General features: G+C 49.4%; 1 protein-coding gene across 2 annotated transcripts; it reads left to right on the plus strand.

Moving 5' to 3' along the window:
- Positions 1 to 1,128: 1,128 nt before the first annotated feature.
- Positions 1,129 to 26,498, plus strand: Ssu72 (SSU72 homolog, RNA polymerase II CTD phosphatase). 2 transcript variants are annotated; one of them, XM_077110012.1, is made up of 5 exons: positions 1,129 to 1,307; positions 6,185 to 6,328; positions 23,883 to 24,022; positions 24,621 to 24,739; positions 26,099 to 26,498. In XM_077110012.1, exons 1-5 carry the CDS (start codon positions 1,228 to 1,230, stop codon positions 26,198 to 26,200), a joined length of 585 nt encoding a protein of 194 aa, XP_076966127.1. In that variant the 5' UTR covers positions 1,129 to 1,227; the 3' UTR covers positions 26,201 to 26,498. The 2 variants fall into 2 exon arrangements, with proteins under 2 accessions (XP_076966127.1, XP_076966128.1); XM_077110013.1 differs by lacking the exon at positions 1,129 to 1,307 and adding an exon at positions 2,430 to 2,549.
- The last annotated feature ends 720 nt before the right edge of the window (positions 26,499 to 27,218 follow it).

The following is a 27,218-nucleotide window of genomic DNA, read 5'->3' on the forward strand; positions in this document are numbered from 1 at the left end:
CGCTTTTAGCTATCACTGACGGTTTTATCCAGGTCTGTTCTACCACCAATCCTCGGCCCTCTTCGTTCTGTTGCACTTCCACAGCAAAACACCAACTCACTGCGCACTTCCAGCTGAATCTGGCAGCAGGAGAACTCCAACTTGTTTTTTTTTTTTTTTTTGGGGGGGGTGGAGGTACTGGGGATTGAACTCAGGGGCAGTCGACCCCTGAGCCCCATCCCCAGACCTTTTTTATTTTTTGTTTAGAGACAGAGTCTCACTGAGTTGCTTAGCGCCTCGCCTTTGCTGAGGCTGGTTTTGAACTCGCCATCCTCCTGCTTCAGCCTCCCGAGCCGATGGTATCACAGGCGTGAGCCACCGCACCTGGCGACGGGTCTGGTTTTACCCTAACAACAGGTCCCCAAATCTCCAGCAAGTTCACAGCGTCTGCAACAGACCCAACACGAGGGCCTTGGCGGTCTGTCCTTCCAGCCGGACCTTCCACGGGTCATCTCCAGTTGTATCAGCTGGTCTTTTCCTTCCTTCCTTCCCAGCATAGGGGTCTCGCTCAGGTGCCAAAATCGTGTCCTCAAGCGACCCTCCAGCCTCTGCCGGGACGACAAGCCAGCCTTCCCCACACTCCGGTGCCCGGGACGGGTTCTCGGAGCGGAGCGACGGGCGACTGCGTGGCAGCCTGGGGCCTGGAGGAGGCGCCTCGGGGGCGACGTGAGGACGCACGAGCTCCGGGGCCAAGCCTGGCGGCTGCAGGGAGACAAGAGTGAAAAGCAGGGCCCGATGGGGACCAGGGGAACGCGCGGAGCTCTCCCAGAACCGCTGACCCCCGACGTGTCGGTAGAGGCGGTACCGACTCTTCTCTCCCGACGACTGCTGCGAGAGCCGCTGACGTCTCAGGAGGGGGTGGTGCCTCGCGCGTCACTCTCGGCGCCGTCGCGGTAGTGTGACGTCACAGGCATAGCGGCCTGCCGGCCCTGTGGGTAGGGAGCGCCGGCCTCTGTTGCGCACGTCCGGAACGCGCTCCGGGTGAGACTCGCTGCCCGACGCCGTAGGCTGCTCAGGCCCTTGCTCCCTCTGAGAGAAACGGGCGCCCGAGGGGCGGGGCCGAGGGGAGGTGTCCGCACGCGCGACGTCGGCATCGCGGACTTCCGGTCGCCGCCATCTTGCTCGCGCGGAAGCCCGCGGCTGGGTGGGAGCCCGGGAGCGGGTTCGGCGGACGGTGCGGCCTTCGCCATGCCGTCGTCGCCGCTGCGGGTGGCGGTGGTGTGCTCGAGTAACCAGAATCGGAGCATGGAGGCGCACAACATCCTCAGGTAGTGGGTGCTCCGCCCTGGCCAGCGCACTCCCTTCCTGACCCCCGTCCCCACCAGTGCTGGCGGCGCGCGGCTCCGAGGCCCCGCGGACGGCGTCGGAGCGCGTGGATCCCGCTCGGTCGGTCGGCGCGGGGACGTCCGTTGCGGAGCCGGAACGCTCGCGGCCGTCCGCCCGCCCTGGCGAACCCGGAGGGCGGGTGCCGCCCGCCTGAGCTCGCCTCGGGCCCGAGGGCGGCGGCCGGCGGCCGGCGTCGGGGGTCCGGAGCGAGGCCGGGTCTGGTGACGCACCGCGTCAACTCGCGGTGGGACGAGTCTGGAAGCAGTGGTGGCCCGACTCAGCGTCTCGAGCGCGTGGGCGCTGCTGTCCGCGTCCGCGGGTCTGCCCCGCCTCCCTCCCTCCCTCCCGCCTCCGGGCAGTGCGGGGACGCGGCGTGAGGCGGGGTCGCTGGTCCTGGCCCACGTCTCGTTGCCGGCTCACCTTTCCTGGCCTTGTGTAGGTTAACAAGCTTATTCCTCCCTGACAGAGGCTTTTTCCTTCAGCCACGGAGAAGATGAAACATTGACCTCCTGTTTTACAGTTAAAATTCGGTATAAATGTCAACGGGAATAGTAGAGCGCAGTTGAAATGCTTTTTTTCCCGAAGTTACTACATGTGAACTTTTTTATAAATATATCTATATTTTAGTTGTAGTTAGACACAATATTTTATTTATTTACGGTTTTAAGGAAAAAAAGCCGCCGTCCTCTTGTGATGCTCCAGCCTGTGCTCTCCCGAGTGCCCTCTAAAAATTGGAAGGCTGAAGGTAACAGGTGTAATCTGCTAATCTTTTTTTTTTTTTTTTTTTTAAAGAAAGAGAGAGGGAGAGAGAATTTTAATATTTATTTTTTTTTTTTTAGTATTTGGCGGACACAACATCTTTGTCTGTATGTGGTGCTGAGGATCGAACCCCAGCCGCTCGCATGCCAGGCGAGCGCGCTACCGCTTGAGCTGCATCCCCAGCCCCATAATCTGCTAATCTTGAGTTTAATTCTCCTACAGTTTACTACGCAGTCCACAATGCTCACTTAGTGTCTTTTTCTCTTTTTTTTTTTTGTAGATGGTGGTATGCTTTGAACCTAACAAATCCATGTGAAGATTGTTTTTAAGCCAGAAATGTGATAGAATTACATTGAGTTGTGTCTTCATGTATTTATATATATGTTGCAGTTCTGGGTGATCAAACCTAGGGCCTCACATGCCAGGCAAGCATTCTACCAGTGAATTATGTCCCAGCCTTTTTGTAAATTAGGTTTTGGGATAGGTTCTTCTGAAATTGATTAGATTGTCCTAGAACTTGGGATGATCCTGCCTCAACCCACATATTTGGGATTACATGCATGTGCACCATGCCCATCTGGGTGTGCATTTATGTCTGCAGTTTTCTGTTGAACATAGCATTAGACATCTGGTACATTTAAGTAAAAGAGTGCAAAGTCCACACCCCAGGAAAACTATCCAAGGTTGATTGGGAGACCTCCTTCACTGATGATTCATTAGCAATTTTGTTAATGAATTGAGACTTAACAGCTGTGTTAAAGCCTACAGCCTTGCCAGAGGCAGTCAGTAAAGATTTAAGTCTGGAATGGCACCAGGTGCAGAAGAGCCCCTCCAAATAATCACCAGGTGGAAGTAAATTTTTATGTTGCTTTTACCTGCTTCGACATCCTTCATATTTCCTTGTGAGTGAGTAGATGCACAATGGAGTGAAAGATGAAGAGAATGAAGATTACTTGGTACCACTTTGGGGTACTTCCTCCTGGGTATCTTTTTATATGTGTGCACACATTTAGGGAGATGAAATAACTTGAGTAATCTGCTTTCCACTGATACAGTGAACATCACTGGCTTTCAGTATTCATTTCTTCATTGTGATATATTAAGATTTATTCATACTGAATAACTGGGGTGGTTATGAAACGTATAGGGCTCCTGTCCAGCCGTTAATTTTGTTACAAATCTCTCAACAGTGCATTTGGGCAATTCTTATTTATTTATTTATTTATTGGTACTGGGGATTGAACTCAGGGTTACTAAACTACTGAGCCACATCCACAGCCCTTTTTGGAAATTTATTTAGAGACAGGATCTCACTGAGTTGCTTAGGACCTCACTAAGTTGCTGAGGCTGGTTTTGAACTTTTGATCCTCTTGCTTCAGCCTCCCAAGCTGCTGGGATTACAGGACAGTGCCACCACAGCTTTTTTTTTTTTTTTTTTTTTTTCCCCTTCCTTTGCTGGATTGAATTCAGGGTGTTCTAGCACTGACACAGGGTCTCATTAAGTTGCCAAAGTTCATTTCAAACTTGTGGTTCACCTGCCTCAGCCTCCTATACTGAATCACTGGGATCAGAGGCATATGCCACCATACCTAGCTTTTTGTTAGAAGCTAGAAGAGCTTATAAAAAGTTGTCTGTTTAAAGCCCTGGTGATTGAATCCAAGGGTGCTTTACCACTGAGTATCCCCCTGCCCGCCCCCCCCCCTTTTTTTTTTAGCATTTGAGGCAGGGTCCTACTATCTTTCGAGGCTAGCCTAGAATTTTCAGTCCCTTGCTTTAGCCTCAAGAGATTGTTTTGAGATGAGATTTCGCTGCATTGCCCAGGCTGGTCTCAAACTCCTGGGTTTAAGCCATTCTATCACTTCAGCTTCCAGAGTTCTGGCAGTACAGGTGTGTGCTAACATCATTAGTAGGAAGTCACATTTCAGAAAGTTTGTAAATAAAAATAAATCTTCAACTTTGAGTGGGCTGGGGATGTGGCTCAGTGGTAGAGTACTGAGGTCTTGGGTTCAGTTGTCAGTATTGGAAAAAAAAAAAAAAAAAAACTCGGGATGTGGCTTAGTGTCTCTGGGTTCAATCCCCAATACTCAGAGAAGAATTCAATTAGTGCAGAATATTAGAAAAATACTGCAGGCAAAGTTTGTTAATTTGAGTATTTCCTTAGGATTCTGTACAATGTTCATTTTAGCTTTCTCTTGTGTGTGTACTGGGATCAAACCTGGGGTCTCATGTATGCTAGGCAAGCAGTCTACCACTGAGTTATATCCCCAGCCTCACAGTGATTTTTTTTCTTTGCACTGGGAATAGAACTCAGCCTCTTCACACTTGATAGGCAAGCACTCTATCCCTGAGCTACATCCCCCAGTCCTTAATGATATATTGTTTTTTTTTCTTCTTCTTTTTTTGCAGTACTAAAGAGTAAACTAACCGGGCCCTGTGGTGCACACCTATAATCCCATTGGCTTTGGAGGCTGAGGCATGAGGATCGTGAGTTCAAAGCCAGCTTCAGCAACAGCAAGGCGCTAAGCAACTCAGACCCTGTGTCAAAATAAAATACAAGATAGGGTTGTGGATGTGGCTCAGTGGTTGAGTGCCCCTGAGTTCAATCCCCAGTAACCTCCTACCCCCCCCCCCCCCAAAAAAAAAAGTGCTACCCTTTGAGGCATAGCCACACGAGTTGCTCCAGACCCATATACAGAGTCCCCTTGTATGCAGCTTATGGTCAGAAGTTCTATCCTAGGTAACTTAGGCTCTGGGTTCAGTACAGCCTCTGTGTTCTAGTCTATACAGGGTGCCCTGCTCCCTGTGTTTCCTAAGGCAGGACTTTTGAGCTCAAGTCCTGGCTCTGCCAGGCCTTGGTTCCAGTCATTTTAGGGTAGTTGTTTTTATGGGTTCATGTGTTCATAGTAAATGTGCTTATTTTACAATTTCAGTCCTTCCCCCATTGACTTGGAGACAGGTCCCTGCCTCCTAAAGCCCTACCCCAGCACAAAGCCTGTCTTAGGCAATAACCTGGTCCTGTTGTTTTAGATGAGGGAATGGCCCCAGACAAAGAGCTGAGGCAGGGAGGATCCTGACTGGGGTGGCTGAGGGAGAGGAAAGTGTTGCTCTGGGCTCCAGCACATGATAGGTGAATGCTCGACCTCTGAGCTCCCAACCCAGCCCCTGTGTTTTAATTTTATTTTTTGAGTACTAGGGATTGAACTCTGGCACTCAGTCACTTGAGCAATCCCCAGCCCTATTTTGTATTGTATTTAGTGACAGGAATTCACTGAGTTGCTTAATACCTCGCTTTTGCTGAGGCTGGCTTTGAACTCCAGATTCCCTGCCTCAGCCTTCCAAGCTTACAGACTTGCGCCACCACACCCAGTCTGTTTTATTTTGAGGCCCATAACCTCCTGGGTAGCTAGTGTTACAGGTGTATACCTCCATACCTATGATTGCTAGGTTATTTGAGACTTTCTTTGTTGCAGAGGACTCTCATGGGTGTTTAGGTCTGATGGATCAGCCAGCATCAAGGGCACTGGGACTTTGCAGGGACAGTCTCCTAGAAGCAGATCAGTTTGGGAAGGGGTGCTCACAGCAAGCAGTCAAGTCTGTCCAGGTGTCTTACAGATCCTGAGAAGTGAATCCTGCAAGAGGTCATGGCATTGGGCAGATGGCTCAAGGGTTCCAATGCACAGTTAGTCTTTTGAGTTTAGAGTAACAGCTTTCAAAGCTGTAGTGTTTGCATGTAGCCCTGTAATGGCAGATTCTGTTCTGTAGCAATGAACTATATTCCCCGTTCTTTTTTATTTTGTGATCAGATCTTGCTAAATTGCAGAGGCTTACCTCCAACTTGAGTTCCTCCTGCTTCAGTCTCCTGAATTGCTAGAATTATAGGTGTATGTTTCCACATACCTGACTCAATTTTAAATAACATTAGGTTAATATTTTAGAAACTTAATTCTCTAATGTCCACAAATGAAGCTGCTTAGTCTGTTCATTTTCATTTTATACCTACTCAGTTTTAGAATCTTGTGTCTGAATCCAACTGATTCCCTTTCTGCTTTGTGTCTTCCAGCAAGCGGGGATTCAGCGTCCGGTCCTTCGGAACAGGAACTCATGTGAAGCTCCCAGGACCAGCACCTGACAAGCCCAATGTCTATGATTTCAAAACTACATATGACCAGATGTACAATGATCTTCTAAGGAAAGATAAAGAACTGTATCCCTTGGGTTGCCCTTAGAGAACCCAGGGGGTAGCTGCAGGCAGGTGTGATTGGTGACAGGCATGTTGCTCTAACCCCTTCTCTGTAGGGACATGTTTGGGTGAAGTAGGCCCCTTTCTCTTTTTGCTGCCCACTGGCAGGTCCCAGTGGTAGGTCCATTTGAGGCAATGGGCATGGAAAGCATACATGCAGACAGATGTGAAACCCACATGGACATGGTGAGGCAGAGGCCCTGGCATAATGTGAACAAAGGCGCCTAGGTGGGGAGATAGCACCAGAGTACCTTGCACTCACGCTGCAGGACTCTCACTGCCTCCCTTTCAGGTGGGTACATGCTTGTGCACTGACATGTAATCTGGCTGCTTTTAACGTCTCTCTGGTTCTTGAAGGACCAGATGAAGAAGGCCAAGTTTTCTACCAAATAAAGTATGTTAGGAGCAGATAATCTCAGGGCACTTCATTTCGGGGAGACAAAACAGGCTGGATCTGCTACTTAAAGACTCATGAAAAGAATGGTAATTAAAATAGGTTTTTATAAGTGACACCATAGCTATATAATGTTAAGTTGATCCATATACTCCTTTTGTTGTTTTGAATTACTGGGGTGAACTCAGGGTGCTCTACCAATGAACTACATCCCCAGTCCTTTTTTTATTTTTTATTTTGAGACGGTCTGGCTAAGTAGGCCAGGCTGACCTCAAATGTGCCATCCTCTGCTTCAGCCTCCTGAGATTACTGCTGAGATCACATAGATGGCCATTATGCCTGGCAGTGCCCTGGGTTTTTTGTTTTAGTACGAGGGATTGAACCCAGTGGTGCTTAACCAGTGAACCACATTCCCACCACCCCCCCCTTTTTTTAATTTACTTATTTATTTTTTTAGTTGTAGGTAGTCACAATCTATTTTGTTTATTTTTATGTGATGCTGAGGATCAAATCCAGTACCTCACAAGTGCGAGGCAAGTGCTCTTCCACTGAGCCACAACCCCAGCCCTCCCAGTCCTTTTTTATATTAGAGAGGGTCTTGCTGAGTTGCTTTAGGACTTTGCTGAATTGCTGAGCCTGGCTTTGAACTCACGATCTCCCTGCCTTAGTCTCCTGAGTCACTGGGATCATAGGCGTGTGCCATTGTGCCCAGCCTGGCCTGGGTTTTTGACCAGAGCATCTTGTGAACCTCCAGGCTGATTTAAAATTTCCCAGAACTGAGGATGTAGCTTAGTGGATGAGTGCCTACTGAGCATGTGTGCTGGGTTTGATCCTCAGCGCCTTTAAATATCTGGACCTTCTTTTGCTATGCTATTTAATTCTCAGAATGGAGCACAGACATATTCTAAGGAAATGAGTATAAGTATCAAACAGAAAACTTCTTATCTTTACATTGGTGTTAGAGTATTTAATAAACTGAAAAGTGAAACTGGGTGTGCTGGCATATACCTGTGTTCCCAGCTACTCGGGAGGCTGGGGTAGGAGGAGTGCTTAAATGCAGGAGTTTGGGGCCAGCATTGGCAACGTAGCCAGTTCCTATGTCAAAAACAACAAAAAATAGTATTTAATAAACTGAAAATGTTTTTTGTAGCTGGGAGGGTCCTGGAAGTTCTGGCAGAATATAAATCCTGGTAATCACTGTATCTTCTGCCCTCCCTGCTCTCTTCTCTTCCAGCTAGTTGAAAGGCTGTTGGTGGCGATATTGGGTGAAACATGGGCATTTCCTGCTGGCACCACTGCCTGGCCTGCGGAGCATTTGGGCATATGGAGTGTATGGTCCTGGGGCCTCCAGGCAGAAGACCCACCAAGGGTCTCAGCACATCCGGTGCTTCTCCTTGCTCAGAAGCAAGGAATCTGTGTTAGGAGAACTCTCCCTAGGGGTTTTCAATGTTCTCCCCTCTACCCACATACTTGGGTGAGGAGGTGGCCAGGCTGTCTCGGAAGAGCACCTCCCTGAAGAAGTCATTTGGTGAGAGCGGCTGTCCCATTTTTTTGTTTTTTTTCTCTCAGCCTCACTAAGAAGCATAAGCCCCTTTCTGAGAATCTCGTTTTAGTTCTCAACTCTGGGAAAAGTTCAAGGTTTTTATTACTTAAACACAAGTGTGCCATTAATCTTTTCCTGAGATCCTCTGCTTTTGAAAATTGTCTTCAATTGGCACCATTCATTTTTGAAACTCCTGTGCTCAATGAGAGAAATAAAAACAGGTAATGCACATGTTCACACTAACTTAATTGTTACAAATTCAGCTCTTTCATGTAGGAACCAACTGGCCTGGGCTCCTAGGTGGAATATCACTTAGCACACTTTACAAGGACCAAGGCTAGCTTCAGCAGCAGGTTCACTGGGGACCTGGTGAGGGAGAGATGCGTGTGCCTAGTGGTTCAAAGGGAGCTGCAGCACCACCAGGATTCGGAATCTCCTCCACAGGTCAGTTAGTCCAGAAGATGCTACACATGTGCTTTCCTCCCCCTACAGGTCTAGGGATTGAACTACTTCACAAACAGCCTGATTTATTTGGGGGCAGGGTCTTATTAAGTTGCTGCTGAGGCTGGCCTCAGATTTGTAGTCCTGCCTTAGCCTCCCAAATAACTGGGATTGTAGATACGTTCCACCATACCTGGCTATATGTGGGCTTTTTATGGATTGCAGGGTGGTAGAGCTGGGGAAGCTTGTGGCCACCTTTGAGCTTAGTGAAGTATTCACCTTGGGAACCTTTTTTTGTTTTGTTTGTTTTTTTTGGGGGGGGTGGGGGTTACTAGGGATTGTTGAAGTAGGGGTGCGTAGCCACTTAGTTACAGTCCCAGCTGCTTTTTTTTTCTTTGTACTTGTAGATGGACAGGTGCCTTCATTTAGTTATATCTGGTGCTAAGGATCGCGCCCAGGGCCTCTCACCCCAGGCAAGCACTCTGCCCCTAAGCCACACCCCAGCCCAAGGAGACAGGATCTTGCTAAGTTGCTCACTTAGTTGTTGAGACTGACCTACAACTTTTGATCCTACCTCTGCCTCTCAAGTCACTGAGATTGCAGATGTGTACCACTGTGCCTGGCTTCTGGGACTTTGTGTAGGAGAGTCGCCTCTTGTGGTCACCCCTTGGGATGAGGCCACTTTGTGGGCTTCTTTGGGGCCAGATCTCCATTTTCTAGGTTGGTAGTAGGGGCCAAGATGATGCTTTTCTAAGTTCCTCCCAACGCTTGTGGTCAGGAGAGGAAGGACATCTCCATGAAGTTCACTGTGGATGTTGGTGTGAAAGTGTGTGTGTGGGGGGCATTGGCATCCTTTCTGATACAGGAATGGCACAGCTCTGGTAGGGCTCCTTTTCCACAGTGGGAATGGCTCAAGTGCAGGACAGCCTCTGTGTGGGTGGTATGTCTGCTTGAGGGGCACTCTGGTAGCATTACTTGATTAGTAATGGGGATGGGACCAATGTGATACATGCAAATAAAAGCTAAACACACATCTAGCAGAATAACCTGTCAGTTTGCAGAAGTGATGCTGGTTGTCTCCAGTGCAAAGCTAGAAGGGTATTTCAAGATGTGACCCAAAGATAAAACATGGTGTCAGTTGGTGCCCCAGGCTTAAGTGCACTAGTATCAGTAGGACACCAGTTTCCAGACCCTCTGTACTTGAAAGGACTCCAGGGTAACTGAGCATAGTGGCCACATCTGTGATCCCAGCAACTTAGAAGACAAGCAGGGGAATGGAAAAGGTCTGTGAAGTGTTTAAACTTTCGAGGGAGAGGAGGATGTGACTTGCAACAAAGCTGGGACTGGGTTAGAATCCAGGGGTGCAACAAGGGGCTGATGACTGCTGTGGCCAGGACCTCACATTCCTTGTGTGTGCCCACTTCACAGAGTTCTTGATAATAGAGTAAATGAGAGCACACAGTTGCTGTTTTTGCAGTACTGGTGAGCGAGCACAGGGCCTTACATGCTAGCAAGTGCTCTACCCCTGAGCTCCATCCCCAGGCCATGGAGGGTTTTTTATCCTTCAGTAGATCTTGGCCAGTAGTTCTGGTGTTGAAGCCCAGGTGCCCCTGGATTTGGGGTGTGGTTGTGTCTGTGTAGGTAGTTTAGCCTGGCAGGTCCTCAATCAGCAGCAGTGCCCTGCAGTATCTCATCCTCTCCTGGCCACAGGGCTGGTTGGAATCTGAGGCTGCCCCTGCCTAGGATATTGAGACTTTGACCAGGCTGAGGACAGACCCGAGTCAAAGTAGTTTGTGGAAATTACATCACTTTTGCACCATTGAAAGCTAACCCATCAAATCAGCGGCTATGAGGACGTAGTAGGGCACACCAGTGATCCTAGTAACTGGGGCAGGAGGATTGTGAGTTCAAAGCCAGCCTCAGTCACTTTGTGAGGCCTTAAGCAACTTAGAACCTATCTAAAAAAGTGTTGGGGATGTGGTTCAGTGTTTAAGCACCTGGGTTCAATCCTTGGTATTAAAAAACAGCCGATCTTTACAATTTCTTAAATACTTGAGCATAAAACAGTGGTTTAGATTTTGGTTTCTACATGTAGAACTGCTCCTGAAGGATTGAGACTCGATGCCTACCTGTACTTCTTGTAAAGCTGCTGGTGGGAATTAGGGTAGTAGGGCTGTATTTGCAGCACCAAATGGAAACCTTTGTGAGCCAAAACTTAACTGGTGGTTTTGCTCACTTCTTGATGAAGCCAGACTTGGTTGGTTAATAGTTTCACCATTTTCCCTTTGGGAATTGCCCGTTCCTGATATCGGTACATGGATCAGAGATAGAAAAATCTAAGTCCTCTGACCTCCAAAGACAGACAGCGAGTTCTAAGCAAGGCTCAGGTAGTCCCAGCTGCTCTGGAGCATAAGGGGGGAGAAATATTTGCAGCAGCGTGGGTGGCACAGCAAGTCCCTATCTCGAGGGGGAAGAAAATGTTCAGTGTCTTATATTCTGATTGTCATTTTAATGAGGGCAACAGTGTATTTTCTTTCTTTGGTACTAGGGATAGAGCCCAGGGGCCCATTACCACTGAGCTATATTCCCATTCACTTTATTTTTTATTTTGAGACAGGGTCTCCCTAAGTTACTGAGGCTGGCATTGAACTTGCAGTCCTCCTATCTCAGCCTCTTGAGTAAATGGGTACACCACTGTGTCCAGCAGTTTAATTTTTTTTTTCTCTTGTAGCTGAGAATGGAACCCAGAGCTTTGTATATCAAGGCAAGCCCTTTAGCACTGAGCTATGTCCCAGCCCAGCAGTTCATTTTTGTAAAGAGTCACATTCAAAGTGTGCCATTCCATAGTTTTATTATTCTTGATGGTGAGATGATCACTGCAGTTGACCCCGCTTTCCCCAGTGCTGGGGATCAAATGGGGACAGTGTGTGTTGTGCTGCTTAGCCATGTCCTCAAATTAATCTTGGAACACTTTAACCACCCCCCAACCCCTGATAACTGCTGATGGGCTTTCCCTCTGGATTTGCCTTCTGTGGACATTTGGAATGAAGGCAAGCATATAACACATGGCCTCTTCAAGTGGCCGCCTGTTACTGCTTTTGATGTTCCCAAGGCTCACCCATGCTGGTGTGGCATGTACTGAGACTTTTTTTTTTGTACTGTGGATTGAACCCAGGGCACTTCACCAATGCACTACATCCCAAACCTTTCCGTTTTTTATTTTGATATAGTGTCTTGCTGAGTTGCCCAATCTGGCCTGGAACTTATGATCCTTGTGCTTCAGCCGCCTCATTTGCTGGGATCACAGGTGTGGCCACCGTGCCCAGCTAGAATCATGTTGAGTAACAAGCATCGGGGAGCTTGGTGCCCCACTGAGGGGACACCAAGTCCCCTCAGTGCTGTTCTCAGCTCCTTCAGAGGTTTCTGGATTTTTCTTTTATGTTGGGGTCAGGTTTCAAAGTTAAGTTGGCTCCAGGGCCTTTTAATCTCTGGCTCAGTGAAAACTGGTTTATCAGACTTAATTGCAGCATGTCTGGTAAAGACATGAGTTGTTTCTGCTTGTAAAAGTGCGGAGTGGCCAACCAGGCCAAATGAAGTGTCACTGGACCCGGGAATGGAGTCAGCAAGGGGTCAAGAAGCTGGAAGAGGGGCTACAGGGCCTTTCTGGAGCATGGTGGTCGCAGGGAAGCTACCTGGGCGCCCCACTCCTTCCGTGGCAGTCCTATTGGCCATTCCAGAGGCTGTGTGATATGTTCCTAAGATGGAAGAAAAGGATCTTCTGTACACTTCTTTGTGTGTGTGTGTGTGTGTGTGTGGGGGGTGTGCTGAGGATTGAACCCAGGTGTGCTCTACCACTGAGCTACACCCCCAGCCCTTTTTAGTTTTTTTGAAACAGTCCTTGAATTTTGTGATCCGCTTTCCATGTAGCTGGGATTATAGGTATGCCTTGGGGGCTGCTTTCCTAAGTTTGTTATTTTATTAAAGCCTTTAGTAAGTACTTGCTTTATGATTTACAAAGCCACTTTCCTTAAAAAGCAAGTAAAAATGTGGCTCTGAATGTTATAATGTGAGTTTAGTTCCAAGCCTCAGTTGTCCCTGAACATTGAAGTGCAGGAACAGGCAGCACTTTTTCTTGGGTCTGGGCCATGTGCTTGAAGTGGAGGCTGAGCACATGAGCTGGCATTCCGACATACCATTGTTTAATCCTGTTGGTCTCCTGTAATTCATCTTGGAATTTATATTGGTTTTTAGCTATTCATGTATCTCCTCACATCCTTTCAGTTCATTTCTTAGGGCCTGGGTTAAGGGGTGTATACCCACTTTCTTTCTGTGTATATCTTCATATCTTTAGATAAAAGGTTTTAGTTGTTTGTTTGTTTGCGGTGCTGGGGATTGAAACGCGGCCTTGTGCATGCGAAGCAAGCACTCTACCAACTGAGCTATAGCTCCAGCCCTTAGATAAAATGTTAAAAAAAAAAAAAAAAAAAAAAAAAAGCCAGGATCCTAAGTTTCCACTGCTTTGGTCTCATCCTGGGTATGCTTGTTAGGCACAGCATTTGGCGGGGGAGTGTCCCTCTCTCTCACCTTCTACACCATCACTCATTTTGTAAACTAGGACCAAGGATCTGTTCTAAAACTTGCTCTTCAGAGGTCTCACCAAACTCCTTTTTGAAACTGTTCAGGGCGGTACTGGCTGGCAGTCTCCAGATTCCTGCCCTCTGGGTGTTCTCCCTGAAGAACCCCCTCCCACCCACACAGTTGGTACTGAGCTACTCTGATTTCCCCTTTGACTTAAGTCCTGTGTATGTCCCCCTTGCTGAATTGCCGATCTGGTGGCCAGCCTAGCACACTGACCTGTGATCCTCAGGCCACTCATTTCTCATCTTATTTTTGCTCTGGTTGGTAGCTGTGTTTTTGGCAACCAGGAATGGTGGTACACACCTAGAATCCCAGCTTTCATCCCTGGCTAAACCTCCTGTATCTCAGGGGCGTGGAAAAAAGGTTTGAAAATGATAGTTGACATGACTGTTCTCTGACCCAGGTACCACTTCCTAGAGGAATGCTCATCTAGGTTTTGCCTGCACATTTACTTCATGGTTTTGTAAAAACTCATTCCTGAAGAAAAAACTCTGGTCTTGGGTGTTTTGGGTGAGGTCAGAGGTGGTGTTTGCCTGCTCATCTCATCTGATCAGAGGTCAGAAGTTGAACAGAGCTTATTGGCTAAGGTGGTTGCCGAGTCTGGACATGATATTGCCACTCTGCCTGTCCACTAAGTATAAGGTAATGCTGACAGTTTATCAGTGCTTGGGGACAGGAGGCACAAGGCCATTGTAGATGGGGCAGACCTCCTGGCCACAGCCTCTGAGGCACCGTGTTGAGCACCAGTTGCAGCTGAGTGCCTAGTGGCTCTTCAAGCTTATGCAGCCTGTCCCACAGGAAAATACTGCTCATCAAGATGAATTTACTTCAGGTAGCCATTGTTTCCGAGCTTTTGGTGTAGCAGCCCTCCCAAAGGGACAGGAGCTGATGGCTCTTTGCTTAATGATGTTGATGCCCTTGACCATCTGCATTCTCCCTCCATTTGTGCCCAGCCCTCTTGTATCCCAGGGATGGAGAGTGGGTGCTGTCTCCCACCTGCATAGACATACTTGGCCTCCCTTGTCCAGGATGTCATGGCCTACTCCAGCCACCTCCACACTGGTCTTTCTCTTCTTGCCTGGGTGCTGTGCAGAGCTGCAGCCCATGCAGCATGTTCCTGCAGCACTCCTGCTCAGTAAGCACCCATCCTGGACACAGGCCAGCTGAGCTCCAGCCTGGCTGTCGAGGCCTTAGCTGTTGAAGGCACTAATGTGACCCTGTGTGCAGTGCTTTGGTGTGTGGTGTCTCCTGTGTCTGACTGGGAGAGGTGGGCAGCCTCCAGGATTCCTGGATCCTCATCCATCACTAGGCCATGAGAGGATAGCTGGCCCTCTTGTCTAGCGTGGCACGGCCACCCAGTTTGCTATAGCAGTGCTTCACACCTGTGTGCCCTTTCGTAAGGGCCAGGCTCTGCAGGCCTGCTGGGGAGAGGAGCCAGCACAGGGCTCTAGGACAGTACCCACCCTTCGGTGAAGGAGTGTGGCTCCTTCAGGAATTTTATTAAGAGGAAGGGCAGCAGAAGCTGTTAGGAGCTGTGGTGGTCAGGGAATGGTATGGGCATGGGATTGAAAGGGATGACACCAGGGGAGCCAGAGAGTTGCTCTAATGTCTCAGTGACAGAAAGTCTGCTTTTGGCACAGCGTTTCCACATTACACAATGGGCCAGCGCACAGTTCTTTGTGCCACCTGTATCATTTTGGCAGCGATGGGCACCTCTCTTCTGAATGACTCTGCACCCCACCTGTGGCTTGCCAAGGGTCTCAGCAGCCACGTGGCATCAAGGTCCACTGGGCTTTGTCTTGCTTGGCTGTGAGCTTGCCTTGCAAGTGCACTAGGAGCCAGATGCTCCACTTGTGAACAGTTCCCCTGTTGAGCTGCCTGTGAGCCCTAAGAATCTCTCTGGTGCAGGTGAAGGCAGCTGAGTGCCCTCCCAGCCCCATTCAGCACTCCAGGTGCATCATCACCCCAAAGAGAGAAACATTCAAAATCTGTCAGGGAAAACTCTTGCCCAGACATACTTTTGGTGTCCTTGGCACTTCAGTACCGAGAGGCCCTATCTTGAGTGTGACCAGGCCTGGAGGACAGGCTTGGGGAAGGCCAGCATCCCTCTTTCTTGCTCTGATGCACCAAGCTCAGCTTTGTTGTCTGCTGAGGTCAATCTTGTTTCACTTTCAGCTTTCCTTTAAAGGCCCTTACTGCCTAGGTCCCCAGGAGCAGCCCTGTGGGGACTGCTGTGACCACAACTCCTGTGGATGCGCTCTTCCCTTTTTCTTTAGGCAGTCCACCTTTGGGCACACAGCATTCTCGTACAGCGGAGTGCACCTGGGGTAGCCAGGGAGGTTGCTGTGCACTTGGACTGTGGTTAACTTTTTTGTGTGTGTGTGTGATGCTGGGGATCGAACCCAGTGCTTTATGCATGCGAGGAAAGCACTCTACCAACTGAGCGTTTTTGTCCTGTAGATGCTTTTGGCTTTTCTCTGAAGGTTGCCTCTGAAAATTCTTTTTTTTTTCTTTTTCCTTTTCTTTCTTTTTTTTTTTTTTTTTTTTTTTTTGGTAATAAACCCGAAATAAAAAAATAATTAGGATCTTCTGGGGGAAAAAAACAATTAGTGTAGTGTTTTACCTTTAACCCAGAATGCACATGTATCCCCAGCACTAGTGGAAGTCCCAAGCCCTGCCCTAGGCCCCTGCTGGCCAGCAGGATGCTACTTAGGTGATGACCCAGGCGGCATCTGCCCAGCCACACACCTCTGTGCAACGGGCATTGTGCTGTGCTGGTCATGTTGAGGCCTCCATCTGTCTACCTGCTGCAGCACAGGGTCATCTGGGTTTGAACTACTTAGGACAATTTAAGACCTGTTCTGAAGGAAAGTTTAAAAGGTTAGGTAGGTTTTACCGAAACTGACTCAACGCTAAGTTTCTTTTTCTTTGAGGCATATAATGATGCTAACCCTAAACAGAGTGGAGAGAGGGCTGAGTATGTCAAACAAAAGATAGTATTTTCCATTGTATTTCCTTTATATTTTGGTACTGGGGATTGAACCCATAGGTACTTTACCACTGAACCACATCTCTACCCCTTCTTTATATTTTCTTCAGAGATAATCTTGCTGAATTACTTAGGGCCTCACTAAATTGCTGGGGCTGGCCTTGAACTTGCAGTCCTCCTGCCTTGGCATCCTGAGTTGTTGGGATTATTTGGTGTGCACCACCACGCAGGGCTATATTTCTTGTTTCTTTAAATTTTTTTTTTTTTTTTTTTTTTTTTTTTTTTTTGATGCTGGGTCTTGAACACAGAGACACTTTACCACTGAGCAACATCTGCAGCCCTTTTTATTTTTTATTTTGAGACAGGGTCTTGCTAAATTGCAAAGGGTCTTGCTGAATTGCTGAGGCTGGTCTTCAGCTCGTGATCCTCTTGCCTCAGCCTCCCTAGTTGTTGGGATTACAGGCATGAGTTACCATGCCTGGCTTAATTTATTCTTTTTATTTATTTCTTCTTTTTTTTTTTGGTAAGAGAATTTTTTTTTAATATTTATTTCTTTTTTAGTTCTTGGCAGACACAACATCTTTGTCTGTATGTGGTGCTGAGGATCGAACCTGGGCCGCACGCTGCCAGGCGAGCGAGCTACCGCTTGAGCCACTTCCCCAGCCCTATTTATTTCTTAATCAGCCAATTTCTTTGTTAAAATTTTATTACTTTTTTCTGTGTTTTCCTGAAAATTTTAAATAAATATAGTGTTTTCCTTATTTGAACCAGCAGTGATCTACCATTTTGTTGTTTAAATATCTACAGGGGGCTTGTGGTATAGCTCAGCAGTAGAATGTCTGCTTAGTATGCACATGGCCCTGGGTTTGATCCCGAGCCCCCAAAAAACAAAATCTGATTTTTTTTGTTGTTGTTTTCTTTTTGAGGTTATATCTTGCTATGTTTCCCAGACTGGCCTTGAACACTCTGGGTTACAGAGGGCCTCCTGTCTCACTCAGCCTCTTAAGAAGCTAGGGCTAAAGGGACCTGGTGGCATGCCACTTAAATCTTAACATAATTAGATAGCGTATTACAACGCCCTTATATTTGTAAAAACTATCTTGTAATCAGTCCGCTTTAAGCTTCAAGGTGACTTCAGGGAAGCCGTGGTCACTTCCAGGTCAGTTCGCCTTCCCTGGTGCTGCAAGATGCGGGCTGTAGACAGACATACCTGGTGTTCCTGGCACAGTTCAAGTCCTAAAGTAGACACCACAACCTTCCTCACATGGTGTGTGGGCCCCACTAGAAAAGATAGCCCAAGATTGGTTCCTACCCTTGGGCTCTGTTGCCGGTGCCTCCAGGTTCCGGAGCAGGAGGGAGCTAGTGTAGGACACCAGGACTCCTCTGCCTGTTCTCCATTCCTGATGACTCTCTGACTCCATGGGGACTCCTGACCCCTTGCACAGATCCTGGTGTGGACAAGCTTGAGATGAGCATGCTCAGAGCTACTACTACTGTGCCATGCCCACTTTGGCCAGGGTGAGGAGTGGCCTGTCCACCCTGAGCAGCAGAACACTCAAGAAGCATCCACAGGGAGCTTTTTGTTACACGCTAGGTTGGCAACAGCCTTTTTGTGTACGCAGAATTGAGGGAACAGAGGAAACCTCCAGTTTGGGATGGAGTCTCTCAGTGAATGTATAGAGTGTGTTTGTTTTATCAGTTGAGGTCTGACTCTCGACCTGCTTCCATTGGCAGGTGTTTGGAGAATGTCAGATGCCCAGGGTGGGAGCACATCTGTCAGGAGGCCACCCTTCTGAGTACACTGGGTGGGACATGCCATCCCTTAGGGGTGGGGGTCTTTGCACCGCAGTTTCTTTGTTCATATAAAGTGTAAACAGGAGATGTTGGGATAGGGTCCTTGGAGCCTGTTCAGCAGGATCCTTGTTGCAAATGCTGGCTCTGGCCAGGTGGCAGAGGGAAGGAACCTGGTAAGAACAGCTGCCCTCCTCTTGGCCACCACCAGGCTTGGGAGGGCACTGCCTCAGGGTGTCCAGGTCAGGAGATGTGCTTCGGGAAATTGAGTGTGTGGGTAGCATTTGGTTGTGTTAATGTGTATAGTAAATTGTTAGAGCTATACTGATTTCTCTGCTTTTAATCTTTCATTGATTTTGGCCTAATAAAAATAACTGCAATGGTGAATATCCATAATCCCACTGCTTAGGTAGCTGAGGTAGGAGGATCATAAGTTTAAGGCCAACCTGAGCCCTTTTAAAAAAATGCTTTACTATTTTATTTGTAAATATTTATGTTTAAGGTATAGGTGGACACGATGTCTTTATTTATTTAGTTTTTAAGTGGTGCTAAAGATCGAACCCAGTGCCTCACACTAGGTGAGTGCTCTACCTCTGAGCCACAACCCCAGCCCTGCTTTGCTGTTCTTGTGATTTGGGAATAGGCTGTCATCAGCTTTTGTGATGCCTTGCCTTGTACCTTTGCTGCTTGCCTGTTGGATCCCCTCGTCCTCCCACGAGGCCCAGGGCAGCTGACAGAGGCTTTATAGAGCTATGGGTCATATACTTGGAATGAATGTGCTGCCCGTCATTTTCCTAACTTTTGTTTTTCCACCCGAATTAAACCCTTGTTCTGACAGTGGTGCTGTTTGCACTTCCTGCAGCTACTGTGGCCCACAGTCTGCAGCTGTTCTGGGAAGATGGTGAGGCTACAGTGCTTTGCTTCCTGTTGCCAGCCCTGCGGGGAGCATGCATGAGCCTGTTTGGTGATGTGGCCATTTCACTAACATGGAGTTCCCATGCAGAATCCCCTCAAGTCAAAAGGGCCAGAGACTAGTGCTTGTGGGGTTTTTTTTTGGTGGTGCTGGGGATTGAACCCAGTGCCTTGAGCATGCAAGGCAAGCACCCTACCAACTGAGTCATATCCCCAGCCTGTGGGTTTGTGTTTAATGAGGGCTAGTCAGGCTGATGGTGTTGACACTGAGCCCCACAAGTTTTGTTAAAACATGACTGATAGTAGTGGAGTACCATTTCTGAGTCCTGCTTTTGAGAATTCTTTCCCCCAGGGGAGTTCCTAGTGGGCTCCCACTTAGGAATTCTACTTTGTGCCTTTTTTTTTTTTGATCTTTATTTTATTTGTGGTACTGAGAATCGAACTCAATGCTTCACACATGCTAGGCAAGTGCACTACCATTGAACCCCAGCCCCTATATCTTAATTTGATCAAAATTGAAGTTGTGATGATAAGATTCAGAACTGCAGGTTCTTTGACTTGTCCCTGGTTGGGAAGGCACATGCACAAAGTGGATTCCTTGTGCAAACCTGCAGACTCATCCACATGATTGGATTTGTTATTGTGCCAGAAAATAGAATCCTGGATTAAGTGTGACAGTTTGGGGAATGGTCAGCTACAAGGACGGTTGAGACGCTGGCAGAGCAATGGTTCCCTGCCTGCTTTGTTCTTGGCTCTCTCCTCTCCTTCAGCCTTCCTCTGTAGGTGATCTTTATTTTTTTTTTTTTTTTTTTTTTTTTTTTTTTTTAAAGAGAGAGAATTTTTTTAATATTTATTTTTTAGTTATCGGCAGACACAACATCTTTGTATGTGGTGCTGAGGATCGAACCCGGGCCGCACGCATGCCAGGCGAGCGCGCTACCGCTTGAGCCACATCCCCAGCCCCTGTAGGTGATCTCTGTGAGTGTGGCCATGGCAGAATGAACCTCCAAGGCTCCAGCAGGTGACTGGACCCAGCTGAGAACCTGGACTGAGTCCTGTGCTGGTGCCAGCAGCTGGTGAGTTTCAGGGCTGGTGTCTTACCTGCAGACCACGAGGGTCTCATCTGCTTAGACGGCGTGGGCCTGCAGGTCTGGCTGTCTGGAGCAGCTGTTCTGATAAGGTACCCCACTCAGTACAGGCCGGAAGGTCAGCCCCTTGTGGGTTCTGGTGTGGCCAGTTCTACTCCCGTTTGATGGGTGCTTGCAACTGCTGAGCACAAGGAGCCCACAGTTGATGTCCAACAGGGTGACTGGAAGTCAGCTTCCCTGTGGTGAAACACTGGAGTGTTAAGTCCTTTAGCTTCACTGGTGGTTACGGCCAAGTTTGATATCGGCTTTAAAGTTATCTTCAATTAGAACTGAAGAGGTATGTGGACTCAGTAAAAGAGCAAATATTCAGATGATGGGTGCTGAACGACCCTGGAAGTGGGCCTGTGACGTGCCAGCCTGTCTTCTAGTTCTGTGGGCACGAAGCACCCAGGGGATGCATGGCAGTATGTTGGCAGTCCTGTGGGGCTGAAGAAATCTCTCCTAAGGCTGCTGCTCTTCTTTTTGTTTTTTATTTTATTTCCTTTTTTTTTTTTTTGAGGAAAGCCCCTGAAGAGCTCCAGCTCTACCATTGGTGTCCCCTGGCTCTCCTCACTGTACTATTAGTATCTACCGAGCACAGGTGTTGAAGGGTGCATGCTCAGCATGGACTGGAAGGCTTGACTTGTTTCTCTGGTGGTGAAGGCCTGAGAAGTTTTAAATGATCCTGAATTTATTGTTATCAAGATAACATTTCAAGGCTTTTGGGGCCCTCAGAGTGAACCTAGTGGGAGCCTTGCTTCCCACAACCTCCCAGGCCAGGCAGGGTCCTCTCTGAAGGCTGCCAGGGGCAGTGTAAGGTGCTGTCTATTCAGGAGAAAGCCGGATGATGGTCCCTGTTGTCTCCTCTGCCAACAGATGAGGGCCAGAGCGCACAGCTCCCAACCTTCAGAACCTCACTCGTGACCTAGATTGAGCTACTGGGGTCAAACGCTATGGCAGACTTCCCTCAGCCTTCCTAAAGCTTCCGGGGCTTTGCTGGGAGCCCGAGGCTTGGTCAGGAGTCTTCCCTCTCCATGTTGGGTGAGCACCAGCCCCACACTTTCAGGGGCCATTCCTTTCTTTCTTACTGAGGCCAAGGCGTTGGTAGGTGGCAGCTGTTTCCAGTTACCAGGTCATATGCAGCATGGGCTGGAAGAGTGGGCTGCCCCACCCTGACCTCAACCTGTGTGTCTGCCCCCTGAACCCATTTTTTCTGCCCAGTGGTGTGGTTTTACTTCTTAGAAATGTGTTAACCTGAGTTAGGGGTGCAACTCAGATTGAGGCTCAATCTTCAGCACTGCAGAAGAACCTAGGTATTCACTTCAAGTTGGGTGCCAACGTGCTTGATACTTCTTACTCAATGTGGAGACACAGAATGTCCTTTCCAACCAAGGCCCTCCTGTGATTGCTGCCCTGGAGTGCTCTAGGGCCCTGGACCCAGTGGTGGGGAGTGCCATGCTAGTGACCCCTGCCCCTGGTGCCAGGTGGACTCTGCTTTTGTCTTGGTGGGGTTAGTGGTGAGTCTGCCATTATAGGTGCCTGCATTTGTCAGTGCTCACCCTAGGAGCTGTGTAGAAGACCTTGTCTTCCCCAGATTTGTAGCTGACAGGGTGCGCTCCCTGGTGGCCCTTGGCTCAGTGGGCATCTCTCCATGCAGCCTTGTCAGAGCTGCCTCACTTTGGCCTTTATTCCAATAATAGACTGTTGGTTGCACTCAGTTCTTACTTATACACCCTTTTTTAAAAAAAAATTTTCTTAGACATTTTCTCCTTAATAACATGAATCTTAATTTCATTTTTGCTGCACAATGAAATTTGTGTAAATAGTTAATAGGTTAAGGAGGAAGGAAATTCTGTAAGGGCTCCTGGGAGACCTTGCAGACCTGGTGGAGGAGCGTGCCGACAGCATCGCTGCCTCAGGGCAGCCCACCAGAGCCCTGCTGTCCAGGTGGCAGGACTGTAGAGGCCAGGCGTAAGAGGAGCTTGCCCTACAGCTGCCTCCACACACCTGGGCCCTGCCTGTGTCTCTCCTGTGGGCTTGTCTCCTATGCCCATGTCCTAGAAGTCACACCAAACAAAACCGGGCCTTTCTCAAGCTGGTTTCCTTCCACGGACCTTCAAGGGCTTGCTTCCAATCCTTTGATGGCTGTGGTTCTGCAATAATGGGTGTAAGTACAGTAGCAGAGCTACTTGGGCAGCATGGACAGGGGAAGTGTGTTGCCTATCAGAGATGTGGATCCAGGGCAACAACCCAGTCCAGGAGCAGCTGAAGATGTCGGGAACCAGAAACACCTAGCAGATCATGGTCAACTGTCTTTGGAAGTTAAACTGCTTAGATTGACCACTTATACATTTTTTTTTTTTTTAGTAGCCAGTGGACCTTTATTTTATTTATTTACATGTGGTGCTGAGAATTGTGCCCATTGCCTCAGACATGCAGGGCAGGCCCTCTACCACTGAAGTATAACCATAGCCCAACCACTTACAACCTAAAAGCTATTTTTAGCTGGGCATGGTGGTGCACATCTGTAATCCCAGTGATTCTAGACGCTGAGGCAGTAGGATCGCTAGTTTGAGGGTAGCCTCTGCAATTTAACAAAACCTATCCCAAAATAAAAAATAGGGGTATGGAGTGTAGCACAGTGGTAGAGCACCCATGGGCTCAATCTCCAGTACTACCACTACTACTACTAGTAATGATAATAAATAAAAACTGTTTTTATTCTCCAGAGATAAGAATTACGTTTTAAGCTATGGGCTTGTTTAAATAAGTTGATAACTAAATGTATCACTCAGAATTCCTAAACTTTGGGCCTAGGTGTAGCTCAGTGGAAGAACACATACCTGGTACTGGGTTTCACTACCAGCAGCAGAACCCCTAGAATTTCTGAATAGTCAGTTTGCTAAAATAATTAACAAGGTGCTTGCCCTCAATGTAGTGGTGCAGATGAGCCCTTAGAACAAGGGCTCCATAGGGGAGGTAAGTTCTTGCCCTGCAGACCCCTGAAATTAGGCACCATTGGGGGGTTGGAACTGCCCTGCCTCAAGCACGGTGGACCTGGGAGGGTATGGGTCCAACTCCTTTACCGTCCCCTTGGGCTTAACTGGGCACTGCATACCTCCTGGGCCTTGTTAGGCCTTTGCTGTCTCTGTCTCCACTGGACATCTCACCTGCTGATTCTCTCAAGGGTTTTCCAGGCCTTCCTGCTACTGAAGCTTCCTTTTGGAAACCAGGGGTTTCCAGATGTTTTTCCTGACATGACTGAGCTGCACCTGGGACTGGTTGGGCTGCCTCTGCTGAGGCTCCAGTTTCAGAGGGAACAAGCACTGCACTCTAGGATGGGGGTTAGAGCAGGAGAAAGTCACCAAAACACTGCAGCTAATGCTGAAGGACAGCTCAAAAGGGGGTTCCATGTGACAGTGAGGAATGCCTCCCAGGAAGGCGTGGGCATAGGCCTCTGCTTCTGCCCAAGGGTTCAGTCAGAATGATAGGGCTGCAGAGCTTGGGGCTTCCAAGAGTGACCCTCTCTCAGGGGCGACCCTGCCTCTTCTAGGACTAATGGCTTTGGTACAGCCCATTCTAGTACCCTGCTGACCCTAGGGGCCACAAGCAGGAAGGGCTGTAACCCCGGCACATTTAGGTTGAACAGGCTTTATCTGGAGCTCCTTAACTCAAGCATCTAGCTATACACAGAATGGCATTTTACACATGTTGGACAGAAATAAGAGAATCAAGCCTCGTCCAGAAAGGTTCCAGAACTGCAAGGACCTGTTTGACCTGATCCTCACCTGTGAAGAGCGGGTCTACGACCAGGTGGTAGAAGGTGAGAGCAAGGCCTGTGGCCATGGGCAGAGCCAGAAGCAGGGCTATGTCCCACCTGCCAGCCAGGCTGGCCCTGCACGCATGGAAGCTGTGCACTGGAGCTGTGCCCTGGGTGCTGCTGATTGTTGGCTCCTCCTGCAGACGCAAGCCAGGCTATGGGCTCTGAGGTAATAGCAGGGGACAGTGGGTGCTTCCCCACTGACCTGCACAGCCCTGTGGTGATGGGCAGGGTGACCAAGGAAAGGAACAGGAAAGTGGGTAAAGGCAGGTGTCTGTGGCCCTTATGCTAAAGTTCATCAGAGCAAAGCCACCCACATGGCTGCTGACCTAAGTAAAAGATGCCTGGCACGGAGATGCAAGGACAGGCTGGGCAGGAGGAGGCCTTGGATTGCATTTTGTTTGCTGAGGTTTCCTTGAATCATGGCCTCTCTCTTGTGAGTTTCTTCCTCAGGTAATGTCCCCAGGCCTGTCTGGCTGCTGTATCCTCACTTGTACAAACCCTCAGGAGACCGACCAATGCAGGGCCCAGTATTCCAGCGCATCTGCCACCTGCTTCCTGTCGAGAACCTCTGACGTCTGTGTTACTTTGTCCCAACCAGATCTGAACTCCAGAGAGCAGGAGACCTGCCAGCCAGTGCACGTGGTCAATGTGGACATCCAAGACAACCATGAGGAGGCCACCTTGGGAGCCTTCCTCATCTGTGAGCTCTGCCAGTGTGTAAGTACCGGTTTCTGTCTGAGCTGTCCCTGCCAAGGAGAAGAGGCAAGGCCTTCTCCTTGTGCCCAGAACAGGGCAGGGGCTTCCCATGGCTCGCCATGGCTGTGTGGCTCAGTTCCGGGTCCAGTTACAGCCAGTGCTGAAATGTCAGCAGAAACAGAGGCATGCACAGAACTGAGATCTAACTACGCTGCTTTGGCTGAAGCACCCACCCTGATGTTCTGGTTCATCTGACAGAAGCATGTGAAGACAGCTGTGTCCAGCAAGAGCCCCCAGCACGCAGGCCCTTTTGAAGATGGGGTGCCTCACCTCTCCCCTGTGCTGGATCTTAGTTCCTAAGTGCCCAGCCGAACCCATGGCACTCCAGGTTCAGGTGGGGTCAGAAGTGCACCCCCAAGGCACCTCTGCAGCAGATGGGCAGGAACCTGTGTCCTCTACCCTTTGGACTCGTCAGGCAGGCCAGACATCTGTCCTTTCCTGTGACCCCTGGGTATTCTCGCACTCAATGGCTTGTGCAGCCTCCATGATGGGACCGTCCCAGAGGGAGAGCTATGTGCCTGGTCTTGTCTTGGGCCCTTTGGGAGCTGTGCGCGTAGGAAATGATGGCTTAGCCGAGAGAGGTCAGTACGTCCTGGGCTGGGAGTGCATTTGCCTTGTGGGACCCAGGTTCCTGCCCTCTGGGTGCTCAGCTTGGCACAGCCTCCACTCCCAGCCTGCCCTATGATGCACTGTGGTTGCTGGAGCTCCAGTGGTTGTGCTTGTGATCTGGTCAGTGTGCAAGAGCAAGGCATGTCCCAGAAGTCGTGCATGCAACTTCTCCTTGGGCACATCGTCAGCTGAGTCACGGGGGCTAGCTAGGGGACTAGGGAGACCAGCCATCATGCCAGGGCAGCTGTGCTCCGGTGCCAGCCTGCCTCACTCTAGGGAAGGGGTTCTTCATTAGGGTGCCTCTGGCAGTCCATGCCTGCATTTATGATTCTCACAGCCAGGAGGAAGGCTCTTGGTGACTCAGATGTGCCCCAACTGGGAACACGACCAGCTTCTCCGCTCAGTGACTTTGGGGAGGTACCTTCCTTGCCCTCTTGTCTCGCAAGTTGAGGACTCAGTGGCCAAAGAGTGTGCTGAAGCACCAGGCTGGGTCCCCAAACCTGCCCCACTTCTGAACCTGCTCTATGCTCCTCCCAGCGTAGGGTTCTGATGTGATCAGTGCAGAGGCCCCTCCACAGCAAGGTGCCACCAGGTAGAGTTAGGGTCAGGATGCTCTGTCCTGGAGGCCTGGTGCTGGGGAACCTGCCAGTGTCTATGGCTCTGGGCATGGGCAGGGGAGGTGCCCCTTGCTCAGGGCTATGCTCTTTGCAGATCCAGCACACGGAAGACATGGAGAATGAGATTGACGAGCTGCTGCAGGAGTTCGAGGAGAAGAGCGGCAGGGCCTTCCTGCACACAGTCTGCTTCTACTGAGCTCCACCTCCTTCAGGCTCCTCCTCCCAAGTGTCTTGGAGGCGGTCTTGGTGGACGGTGTATGGACTGTACATATAGGATGAAAAGGTACACAGAACCGCCAGATTAAAGACCATTCTCAACCCCACTTCTCTTTACCAAAAGTTTCCGCCCACTGCCCTAGGGTGTGCCTGTTGCTCTGCCTTGCTCTCTTCTCCCCCAATTGCTGGATTGTACAAATATCTGAATAAAGCATCGAGCTGTATCTTAAAGAAAAGAACCTGGAATTACCCAATAAACAGATGCTGCTAGTTGTCAATGCTTTGTCCTGATTTCTTGGCCAGACCTTCCTCTTGCAGAGGTATAGGCCCCCGAGGACCTCCTGAGGGAGAGGGGCTGGGGAGGGGCTGCTGAAGGCAGGACACACCAGCAAGATGGTGTTTTCTCAATGGCTCCCACCCCCAGAGCTGCGACCAATTGTCCTGGGTGTCAAGACTGTCCACCAATTAGGTTTACTTCCAGATGACCCTCCTGGCTGCTCTGGGTCCTGGAACGAAGGGTGAAGGCCTTCTAGTGTCATGTTGGGCCGGGCAAGCGGTTGGTTCCTGAGCCCTTGGGTCAGCCTTGTGTTGGGCGGTGGGTAACAGTTTGGGGACCCTGAGCCTGGTTCCCCAGGGTCGGGGGAGCCAGAGCAGAGCTGTGGACACGGCCTCCAGGCTTGACGCCAAGACCCTGCCAGAACCCGTACTCCCACAATTCGTGAGCCTGGGGTCAGCCTTTCCTGCCCCGGCTCCCAACCAGCCCCCGGCTCTCTGGCCCTACCTGCTACCATGTGGCCTTGGCTTTGAGTGACCTCCGGGCTCCTTGGTGACCTTGCCCCCCCCTCCCCAATTCCAGCCAGCATGCCAGCATCACCTCCCTCCCCGCTAGTGGCGCTATCCTGTCCGACGCGGCAGAAGCCAACCAGCCTGCCCTGCGGCTCTCACCTGGGAACCAAGGACAGGGCATTCGCGGCGGGGTCGGGCAGGGTCCCACGGCG

This window comes from Callospermophilus lateralis, chromosome 7 (assembly GCF_048772815.1).
Source record: "Callospermophilus lateralis isolate mCalLat2 chromosome 7, mCalLat2.hap1, whole genome shotgun sequence".
Taxonomy (NCBI): domain Eukaryota; kingdom Metazoa; phylum Chordata; class Mammalia; order Rodentia; family Sciuridae; genus Callospermophilus; species Callospermophilus lateralis.